The sequence below is a fragment of the Acomys russatus genome, chromosome 25 (assembly GCF_903995435.1).
Source record: "Acomys russatus chromosome 25, mAcoRus1.1, whole genome shotgun sequence".
NCBI classification, from domain to species: Eukaryota; Metazoa; Chordata; class Mammalia; order Rodentia; family Muridae; genus Acomys; species Acomys russatus.
This window is the reverse complement of record NC_067161.1, coordinates 264,364-276,117: the sequence shown is the minus strand read 5'-3', so window position 1 is coordinate 276,117 and position 11,754 is coordinate 264,364. Positions and strand designations below refer to the sequence as shown.

The window sequence follows — 11,754 nt, the reverse complement described above, 5'->3', positions numbered from 1 at the left end:
GGCTGGGCTCAGAGTGGGAGAAATTCCCAGGGTGCTTTGCAGACCATGGAGGAGGGGTTAGCAAACTGCTGTTTAGGATGGAAATCTCAGTGTTTAGGATCGAAGTATAGGGCTCCTGATTCAAATGAACTCCTACTCGAACTTCTACTTGGTTGAGTGGCTCTGAGGGAGCCTCCTACTTCTCTGCGCCTCAGTTTCCCCATGTTTTCCCTTCCCTTTCTTGAGAGCTCGCATCCCTACCCCGTCAGTTGCAAGCCAGTTGAACCTGAAGGAAAAAGGCCTAAATCACGCAAGCGCGGGGCATTCTCCCGCAGCAGGGGAAAGGCTGTACAGTTAGGATCACCTGGGACAAAGTCAGGGGGCATGCAGGGCCCAGCGAGGGGTTCTTCGGGCCCAGGAAGCTTAGGAAGCATCGGAGGATGAGAAGCGCAGACCAGGCCTGCATCAGGCCCAACCCTGGGCACAGAGAGGCTGCGCTCTTCTCACGCACTGGGCGGGGCGGGGCGGGGCGGGGCTGCATCCTGGTGACGCGAGCCAACCGCGCGGCGCTGCGGCTCCTAGCTCCGCTGGCCACCCGCATGGCGCTGCGCAGCTTCTGCAGCGCTGATGGCTCCGATCCACTCTGGGTAGGTGGTGGGCGGCGGGGAGCGGTGCGGGGCAGCCGGGGAGGCCCCGTGGACCGGGGACGCTGGGACGGGCGGACCGATCGGCTCTCCAGCCGGAGCTCCGGTCTGCGGACGTGGGGACCGGCCGCCCACGCCCGGGTGCAGCCGCCGCTCTCAGACTCTGGGGACTCGGTTTCGGGAGAGCTGGGCCTCTCTGCTTTAGTGTTCTGCCCTCGGGAGGGAACGCCAGATCTGGAGGCAGCAAATTGGGTATTTTTTTTACCCCGTCCTCTGTTGGGGGTAGGGTCCCTACTCACCAGGTACACCCCATCACCGAGCACCATGTAGGAGCCCAGACTCTAGAAAAGGGACTTCCCACCGCTTGTGTTGGGGTTCCCCCACCGTTTGTTTTTCTTCCCGGTAACTCTAGTTTCATGGTTTTTTTTTTTGGTCTTTTCATCCTTTCTTTCCTTTCTGCCCAAATTCTACCGGGGAAGTTTAAGGAAACAGCAGAGAGAGGACAAGAGCGGAAAGTGGGGCCTTTTTTGTCCTTCTTTGCAGGTTTGGGGTGCAGTGGAAAATGCTCGGGACCCTAGTACCCAGGGGAGTGTCTTCTACCCGGTGAGGCAGTGAGGCTCCGCCGCTCTGGAGATGTGCCCGGCACTATAGGCCCTCCCAAGGAAGCTTTCTTCTGAAGCAATCCTAGGCTGGGTTCCCTGGCTGACTGCTCTAATCCCTAGTGCTGGTGGATTTCTCGTTCCTGTAATGCGATTTGCCTCTTGTTACAGAGCACTCCTGTATGCTGCTGTCCTGATTATTAATGAATACAGTAGGACAGCCTGGACATGATGACTCTTGTTTTTGTTTGAGAAACAGGAAAAACACTTCTGTTTTTTAGCAGCTGCCGATTAGTACCCACAAGTACTTGTTCTGTTTTGATGTACCTCGCTAATAGGCTACACCAGGAATGGCGACCTGTGAAGTCTTTTGGGTGAAGTGGGTGCCACATTTGGCTATGATTATTTTAAAGCCAAAGAGGCTGGAGGTTCCTCCAGAGTTGGAAACAGTGCTCATGACTTGCGTTCAAGAGTCCGCAAGAAATTGGTGCCTGTTTGCTACAAAGGAACACCTGTGTGTTCTCTCCCCGTGGACCTGTTGTGTGGAGAAAACAGAATTATTTTGCAAGGACCCGGTGGGATCTGGCTCAGTGTTATATGGATACGGGTGTATTTCCTGGTTTATTCACCTGTGATGGAGGGAAAGTAGGTTACCAGACATGAGATTCTCTATCAGTTTGTATATTTTATTTTTGCATGTACAATACATCTTGTGTATGTATGTATGTATGTATGTATGATGTGTGCATTCATGCATACCATGGCACACATGTGGAAGACTCCTTCGGGACTTGGGTCTCTCCTTCCATTATGTAGGTTCTGAGGATTGAACTCAGGTCATCACGCTTGATGGCAAGCGTCTTGGTCAGCCGATACCTGAATGTATTTTATTGCTGGGCAATGATGACAAAAGAAAAGTTTCTGGTGTATTCTCTAGCTTCTAATCTGCTAAGAAGCCTACCCAAGAAACCTGGTTTTGTGTTCTCTCCTTCTATGGGCTTTTTTGCCACAGAAAAGGAAGCTGGATGAATTGTGCTTGGCAGTAGTGGGGGCTGGCCTTCACCTTAGGCAGGTTCCTACCTTCCCTGAGTGTTCACCTTGTAGACTTCCTGTGCCTCTCCTGTCACTGATCTAGGCTTGCTGGCTTCTGGAGTCCTGAAATCAGAACGAAGGAGAGGGTAGATGGCAAGTAAGGACTTCCATGTAAGCTGGGTGGTGGTGGCAGTGGCGCACACCTTTAATCTCAGCACCTGGGAGGCAGAGGCAGGCGGATCTCTGTGATTTTGAGGCCAGCCTGGTCTACAGAGTGAGTCCAAGATAGCCAAGGCTACACAGAGAAACCCTGTCTCAAAAACAAAAACAAAACAAGCAAGCAAACAAACAAACAAACAACAACTTCATGTAGCTAGAGAATCCAGAGACAGTCCAGAGTGGGTTGCTTGGCCTGGTGTGCACATACCTGTAATCACAACACTGAGGAATGAGGTAGGAGGATTGAGCTCCAGGGCAGCTTTTGCTAGAATGAGCCTGTGCCTCAAAGGACAACAAACCGGAGCAGGTGGCTTGTGTTTTCCAAGGCTAAGCGTTGCACTCATCACAGACTAACCTTCCAGTTGGCAGGCACCTGCGCCCTCCCCCTCTGGTTCCTAGAGATTGAACCTAGGGCCTCACACACACACTTTACCGCTGTGTTAGCATCCTTTGCTAAACCTTACCATCTTGAGTAAGTTGTTTCACTGCTGACTGTGCCTCAGTTTATCTGTAGGTTAAGAGTATGGGGAAAGCTTCCGAGCCTTCTAGGGCTGTGGTGTGAGTGGTCTAGCCTGTGCTGTGGTTAGGGGTTTATCAGTGTGAGGGGTTTAGTCTGCACTGTGCTTTTTTTTTTTTTTTTTTTTTTTTGTTGTTTTGAGCTTTTGTTTTAATTCTTATATATTACATCCTGACCCCAGTCTCACCCCCTCCCCAGTCCCTCCCTCCACGTGCTCTCTTTCCCCAGATCCCTTCGATGGGAGCAGATGCAGAGACCGCCCCTAGTCAAATATTAGGTGGAACTTGGGGAACCCTGCAGAAGAGGGGGAGGCAGAATTGTAGAAGCCAGCGGGGTTGAGGACAATAGGAGAAGGGTGGCCCACAGAATCAACTAAGTGGGGCTCACTTTCTCCTCCGTGGGAGTGGGCTACAGTCTAGTCTTTTTGATACTCATGCTTGGGTCCTTCTAGGACCGACATCATGCTTAGAGAAGTCACGATCCCGCTCATTAGGGACTCTCAGCCTTGCTCCTGAGGTAGGGGCTGCTGCGAAGAGCTTATCACCTTCCCTTAGGCAGAGGTCTGGGAAGAGAAGAGAGACAGTGTTATCTAAGTGGAAAGTTGGCGCTGAGAGCTGGCAGTGGCTCTCTTTTCTCACTGGAGTGTGGAGCTGGTAGGAGGCAGATGTTTTGTGGCTGATCTTTTGAGGATGGTTGAGAAAAGGGGCCTGCACCTCTCTGTAAGTTATTTTAAAATAAAAAAAGGTATGAGGAGATGCCCAGGGCAAGTGTGCTTAATGTGGCCGGGGCGTGTTGGCGCATGCCTTTAATCTCATCACTCAGGAGGCAGAGGCAGGTGGATCGCTGTGAGTTCAAGGCCAGCCTGGTCTGCAAAGAAAGTCCAGGACAGCCAACGCTACACAGAGAAGAAACCCTGTCTGGAAAAGCAAAACAAAAACCAACCAACCAAACAAATAAATACATAAAAATTACATGTTAAAAATGACTGGAGATTTAGCTCTATGGTACAATAGTTGCTTAGCATGTGTGAGGCTCCACACTCAATTCCCAGTACCTCTAAAACCAAAACCAACCAACCAACCAAAACCCAAAGATAAAGAAAAAGACATGTGCTAATTTCATGCCTAAAGTAGAAATAAATATTGGAGAACTCAGAGTAAGTACCTGTGTGCCCTGCATTCAGAAGGTGGTCCTGCAGCTAAGATGGGTTACTTTTTTACTCTTCCTAAGTTTCCCCATGTAGAATAACGGAGTATCTAACAAATGGTAATTTGAATGCATCCTTGGCAAGCACTGGGAACAGTACTGCTCGGTACTTAGTTAACACGCAGTAGATGTAAGTGCTTGCAGTTGGGTGGGACTCCAAGGTTGATTTTTGCTGTACCTGCTGAGAACATTTGGCTATACACAAAAGTTGGCAGCAGCCGACCGGTGGTGCAGACTCTGGGTGGCCTGAAAACTGTATCTGATGCATCTTCTCGGTGACTTGTGGAACTGCTCCTGGAGTAGCAAGTGGCTTTGGGAAGCGTTTCCTCCACTTCTCACAGGGACCTTGTTGCTTTTCAAACTCCTTCCACTGCCGTTTACCACGCCTGTTGCCTTGCAGTCCAGCGTCAGCAAATGGTAACCACAGCAGGATGCACCAGCAGCCGCCTTCCTCTGTCCCTCTCCCCTAACGCTTTCAACCTCTCCCTGGACTTTGGTATTTATACTCTCCCACAGTCCTCAGACTCCCATAACTGCACCTGGCAAAGATTACACACCTCTCCATGCTGCATGAGGCTGTTACCAGCTGGCGTAGACCACGCCCTGCATGAGGCAATTATCAACTATGGACAAACTAAAGGCAACTCCATATCCCATGTTTGGGATCGAAACAAAAACCTGTTCACATAGCATACTGAGTTTTTTTTTTTTTTTTTAAGATTTATTTATCTAATGTATATGAGTGTTTATTCATGTACACCTGCATGCCAGAAGAAGGCATTATATCCCATTACAGATGGTTGTGAGCCACCATTTGGTTGCTGGGAATTGAACTCATGACCTCTGGAAGAGTAGACAGTGCTCCTAACCACTGAGCCACCTTTCCAGCCCCATACTGAGTTTTTAAACCAAAGCTTCCACTGCAGAGGTGGTTCACTTTGGGAGCATGGTGGTGTTGGGATTTGGGGACATCCTTATCTTACTGCGTCCTGGGAGGAGCTGAAGTACCTTTAGGAAGATGGTCCTTTCTCTTTGGGGGCCAAAACCTATTGTGTCCTTCAGGTGTTAAAAATAATTTATTTTGCCAGGTGTGGTGGTGCACGCCTTTAATCCCAGCACTGTGAGTTTGAGGCCAGCCTGGTCTACAAAGCGAGTCCAGGACAGCCAAGGCTACATAGAGAAACCCTGTCTCAAAAAAACAAAAAACAAAACAAATACATTAAAAAAAAACTTTTATGTGCATTGGTGTTTTGCTTGCATGTATATCTGTGTGTGGGAGTCAGATCCCCTGGAACTGGAGTTAGATGGTTGTAAACTGTCATGTAACTGCTGGGAACTGAATCTGTGTCCTCTAGAAGAGCAGCCAGTACTTTTAACTACTAAGGTTTTTTCTCCAGCTTTTGTCCTTGATTCCTCTTTCCTCTTCCTCCTCCTCCTCCTCTTCTTTTGGTTTTTCGAGACAGGGTTACTCTGTGTATCCTTGCTTTCCTGGACTCACTTTGTAGACCAGGCTGGCCTTGAACTCACAGTGATCCTCCTGCCTCTGCCGCCCTGAGTGCTGGGATTACAGGTGTGCGCCATCTCGCCCAGCTTCCTTCTTATTCTTTATCTGCCTCCTATTCTTGCCAAGAAACGCGTCCAAACTTGTCAGGGCTATCTCCTCGGGCCTAAAGTGCTATCTAATGACTTGTCATTGTTTATTTTTGTAGGACTGGGGACTGAGCTCTTTTTGCTTTTTGTTTTGAGACAAGAGTCTTAACTAAAACGGCCCAGGTTGTCCTTCATCTCTGTAGCCTGATGGGTCCTGAACTTGTGATTCCTCTGCCTTCGCTTCCCAGTAGCTGGGATAACAGGCCTGCACCGGCACTCCCAGCTTTCTTCCCTCCTTGTCCTCCCTTGACCCCTGGATTTTAGTATCAGTTCAGCAGCCAGAGAGTCTACTTTTGATTTGTCTTCTGCCATACTGGAGATAGAATCTAGGGCCTGGCAACTGTTAGGCAAGCACTTCTCTGCTGAATTCCATTTCCAGCCCAGAGGAATCCTGTCGAGAGACACACCAGAACCTGCCCTTCCTCTGCTCAGCACCCTTCAGTGGCTCCCCAGCCACTGTCCAACCAAGCCTGGAGCACAGGCCCTCAAGCTCTGTTCTTGTGTAGCTGCTTTCTTTAGTCACGGGACTCCTCAGGCATCTTTTCTCTGATCCCTGCCACTTCTCGCACATCCAGTTTTCTGCTCCCACTTATTTTTCTCATACACCAAAGAGTTTACTTAGTTTGCTGTGTTTGTAACTCAACTCCTAGTATCCAGGACAGAGTATGGTGCTCAGGAGTTGCTCGTTGAATGACTAGGTGCCCTAAAACCCTTGAATGGCTCTCAGGCTGCTCAGAATCCTCTCTGAGACATTCAGGATAAAATGCTATTCTGTGTGTGCTGATATTTTTGTCTTGCAATGATCCTCTGAGATCATCTGTTTTCCCCTAGCCTTGCTTATAGTAGGCTCAACCAACATTTGAACAAATAAATAAGAATAAATAAAACTTTATTTATTTATTTAGAGACAGGGTTTCCTATATCACCTTGGATGGTCTGGAACGTGATGTGTAGACCAGGCTAGCCTCAAACTCACAGGCCACTAGCCTCTACCTCCCAAGTGTTGGGATTGAAAGTGCATACCACCATGTCTGGCTTTTTGTTGCTGTTTTTTCCCCGTTAATTATTCACTTTGCATCTAGATCGCAGCCCCCCTTCACTCCCCCCCCCCCACTTGCTTCTCCCATTCCTCCCTTCCCTTCTAAGTGAAGGAGACACCATGGGTACTGACCAATCCTGGCACATCACGTTGTAGCAGACTAGGTGCATCCTCTCCCATTGAGGCCAGACAAGGCAGCTAAGCTATGGGAAACGGATCCAGAGGCAGGCAACAGAGTCAGAGACTGTCCCCACTCCAGTTGTTAGGGGACTCACATGACAACTATATCTGCTACACATGTGCAGGGGGCGTAGGTCCAGCCCACACATGCTCTTTGGCTGGTAGTTCAGTCTCTGTGAGCCCCCATGGGCCCAGGTTAGTTGACTCTGTAGATCGTCTTGTGTTGTCCTTGACCCCTCGGGCTCCCTTTTGAGAAAGTCTTGTTTTGTAGCTCAGGCTAGCCTGGATCTTACAATCTATCCTCCTACCTTAGTCTTTTGAGTGCTGGGATTACAGGCCAGTGCCAGTAGGCCTGGTGGTAGTGTTTGAGTGTGTGTGCCCTAGATATGTGTTCTTAATTGGGTTTTAGATCTATCGTACCTCTAGGCTGGCTTGGTTTTATTTATTTTACTTAGTCTTTAATCTTTTTTGTTTGTTTGTTTTTTGTTTTGTTTTTGTTTTTCCAGACATGGTTTCTTTCTCTCTGTAGTTTTGGCTGTCCTGGACTTGCTTTGTAGACCAGGCTGTTTTCAAACTCACAGAGATCCACCTGCCTCTGCCTCCCGAGTGCTGAGATTAAAGGCATGCGCCAACACGCCCCACCCACATTTAAGCACGCTTACCTGGGCATCTCCTCATACCACTGACTGTCTCTTTTTTTTATTATACTTGTTTATTGATTTAGGAGTGCGTGGGTACACCAGTGCCGTGGTATGTGTGGAGGTTGGAGGACAACATTCAGGAGTTCTCTGTCTCCCTCCCTCCCTCCCTCCCTCCCTCCCTCCCTCCCTCCTCCTCTTCCCTCCCTCCCCAGTCCCTCTCCCTCCCTCCCTCCCTCCATGTCCTGGTGGTTTTCTCTTTTTACCATGTGGTCCCTTGGGATTGAACTCAGGTTATCAAGCTTGGTGCAGAGTGCCTTTACCTATTGATCTGTCTCACCAGCTCTAATTTGTTGGATAGGGTTTCATATAGTCAGGCTGATGTCAAACTTGCTATAAAGCTGAGGATGACCCTGAACTTTTGATTCTCTTGCCTGAGTCTCCCAAGACCATCACCAGCTGTGGTTTTTGGGCTTTATTTTAATGACGTGAACTGCTGTTATCTCCACTAATTACTGGAGGCTTTGTACAAACACCTGGGTTTCTGACCTCAAATAATATTGGACAACACTGTGCCTCATTGTAGCTGCTCCTGGAAAACAGGCCTGTAGACTCCATTCCTCCTTGTTGTTGCTCTCTTGGAAGGCCAAGTGTCCATTGTCTCTGCTTATACTTTCTCCCACCTGGCTGGCTCTCTTCCTGGCATCTGTCTGTTAGTATTTGAATTGGGATCTGTTGCTTCATAGCCCAACCTTAAGATGACTGAAGTAGAGCTCACCTGACTCAAACTCAGTAGGTTATTTTGCTTTGTTTGTTTGTTTGGGACAAGGTCTGGCTGGGACAAGGCTGGCTTGGATCTTACTGTGTAGCCCAGGCTTGCTTTAAACTCTTGGTCTTCCTGTTTCAGCCTCCCAAGTGCTGGGATTAGAAGATTTGTGCCACCAAGACTGACCTTTAGATTTTTAAAACACATTCATTATCACCCAAGCTTGGTCTTTAGATTAAAAAAAAAAAAAAAAAAAAAAAGATCACACCATCACCACCACCATCATCACCACCACCACCACCACCACCATCACCACCACCACCATCACCACCACCACCACCACCACCACCATCACCACCATCACCACCATCACCACCACCATCACCACCACCACCACCACCATCACCACCACCACCATCATCATCAACAACAGCAACATCATCATCAACAACAGCAACATCATCACCATCATCATTGAAACAGGGTTTTACTACATCGCTCTGGCTGGTGAGGAACTCACATATAGACCAGGCTGGCCTCAAACATAGAGATTGGCCTGCCTCTGCCTCCAGAATACTGATATAGATTAATTAATTAAATTTGTTTTTCCGAGTCAGGGTTTTTCTGCGTAGTCTTGGCTGTCTTGGGACACTGTAGACCAGGCTGGTCTTGAACTCAGAGATCCACCTGCCTCTGCCTCCCAAGTGCTGAGATTACAGGGGTGAGCCACTACTGCCTTACCTTTTTTTTTTTCCTAAATACTGAGGTTAAAGGTGTGTTCTGCCATGCCTGTTTTTAATTCTCTGTGACTGTCTGTCTGTCTGTCTGTCTGTGTGCACATGTATGTGGATGCCTAAGGAAGCCAGAACATTGGATGCCCTGCAGTTGGAGTTATAGGCAATTGTGAGCCACCTGATGTAGGTGCTGGGAACTGAACTTGGCTCCTCGGCAAAAGCAGTACAGGCTTTTAACCGCTCGGTCATCTCTCCGGCCCTGGGTTTTATTCTTTAATGCTTTGTTTGTGTGTTTCTGGGTAATGAGCCCAGGGTCTTTAATATCTACTAAGTGCTCAGCTGCTGAGCTGCACCTCACCTGCATCCGGCTAGACTGTCTCAGGCTCAGGTGTGGGGTGGGCTCTCGGGTCATTATTCCAGGTGCCCTAGGATTCTGAAGCAGGTGCATGTGGTCTCTAGGTTTTCCAAGCAGGCAAATGCCTGGCTTTTATGACTAGATCTTTTTGTTTTCTGTTCTTTCTTATTTAAATAATTTATTCAGATTACATCCTGATTGTTATCCCCTCACTTGTATCTTCCCGTTCCCCGCTTCCTCCCTTTTCCGCCCTATGCCCGTTCCCTAGGCCTGTGACAGAAGGGGACCTCTTCCTCACCATATGATCTCAGGTCTCATCTGGGTAGCCTGCTTCCCCTTCCTCTGAGTGCCACCAGGCCTCCCCACCAAGGGGAAGTGGTTATGACCAGATCTAATGGTCAGAAAAAACAAGACACCCAGCTTGTAAAAGCGTGCCTGAATGTTTTACAAAAGTAAATCAGTGGGTTAGAATCCTAAGGAGAGCCTGGAACAAGCTTCCTTTGGTTTGACAAGAAGTTAGGGATAGCATCTGTCCTGATGGAGGTGTATGCCTGTCTTTTTCTTCTTGGGGCTAGCTAATTGAGGACACCACATTGTGGCAAGTCACTGTATTTCTGTGAGTGTTGAGGTGTGTGGGAGAACAGGGCCTAGTTTCTCAACTCTGCCCTGTTCACAATTGGACCAAACTATTCTTTGTGGTGTAGGGCACCCTGGGTACTGTAGGGTATTTAGCAACATAAATTTGGCAACAAACTGTAGGGTATCTGCCCACAAGCTGCCAGGCATACCCACACTTGTTATAACAACTAAAAATGCCCCCAGGCAGTGCCACATGGCCCTTGGGGGTTAACCCACAGTCACTGATATAGAGGAAGATGGAGGACCAACTTGAGGAGACAGATCCACCCTGGAGTTCCTGGGCTTTCAGTCTGTGCAGCTCACTGGATAATGGGCCTGTGGAGTTGCCCTGGAGTTTAAAGAGAAGTGAAAGAGGTTAAACTCCATTTAGTCAGAGAGGGAACTTGGAGAAGAGATAATTTGGAGTGGTGTGGTCTGTTTCTTCCCTTCACCAAGAGTCGTTTTCCCTCATCCATTCTTCCCGTTGGCATGTAGGGGACAGTTTGGTATCACCAGTGAAAATGTCTTTTACATAGAAGGTGGCTATGAGGCCCTACTCCTTTCTGTTCTCATCCATCCATCCATGAGAAAGGGACTCACTGTGTAGCCCTCGCTGGCCTCTGAGATCAAAGGTGCTTTACCATGTTCAGCCGTTCATCATTATTCATTCCTTTTTGTTCATATGTGGAGGCCAAAGGCTAATGTCAGGTGTCTTACTAGGTCAATCACCATTTTATTTTATTGTATTATTATTATTTTTGAGACAGGGTTTCTCTGTGTAACAGCTCTGGCTGTTCTGGAACTCTCTCTGTAGACCAAGCTGGCCTCGAACTCACAGAGAGTGCCTGCCTCTGCTTCCCAAGTGCCAGGATTAAAGGCGTGAGCCACCACTGCCCGGCTTCACCATTTTATTTTGAGCTTGGAGTTTACCCATCACCCAGACGCCTCTTGTTATTTTTTGTCTCTGCCTCCCCACCCTGGGGTTACAAATGCATGCCATTGCTTTCAGCTTTTATGTGGGTGCTAGCATCCAAACTCAGGTCCTCATGCCTGTGCAGCACTTTAGGCCCACTTAGCCACTGCCACAGCTCTCTTTCCCTCTGACACAGGGTCACTCTATAGTCAGTATGTCTGGAATGTTCTCTCTTTTTCCTCAGTCTCCTCAGTGCTAGGACTGTAGGTGTGTGCCACCCGCCACACCTGGTTTTTTTACGCCGGCACTTTGAATTGCCTCAGGTTAAGTAGACAGTAACGCATCCAGAGTCTGCTGCAGTGCTCTCCTGATTTACCACGACCAGGGAGAGTGGCTCTGTGCTGCCACCCTGTCACCCTCAAGTCATAAGAAGATTTTATGGAACTTATCCCTACTCTTTTCCTGAGTTTACTCTTCGAGAACCTCAGTTTCCTTGGCCTCCTGGGTGACAACTTGGGGACACTTTATTTATAGAGACTGTGGATAAGTGTTGAAGTTTAGAGAGCTTTGTGTGGCTTTTAAAATCCTGGATTTGTTCCCTTTTTCCTCCACAACCCCTCCCTATTTTATTATTGATCATCTACTAAGTTCTAGCTTTGTTCTGG

The 11,754-nt window shown here is 48.4% G+C and overlaps 1 protein-coding gene across 1 annotated transcript in view; it reads left to right on the top strand.

The window, feature by feature from the left end:
• Positions 1-526: 526 nt before the first annotated feature.
• Positions 527-11,754, top strand: part of Abcc1 (ATP binding cassette subfamily C member 1) — a 96,707-nt gene continuing 85,479 nt past the window's right edge. The window contains 1 exon segment of the mRNA XM_051168230.1: positions 527-626. Coding sequence (XP_051024187.1) covers positions 579-626 — 48 coding nt within the window. The 5' untranslated portion in view covers positions 527-578.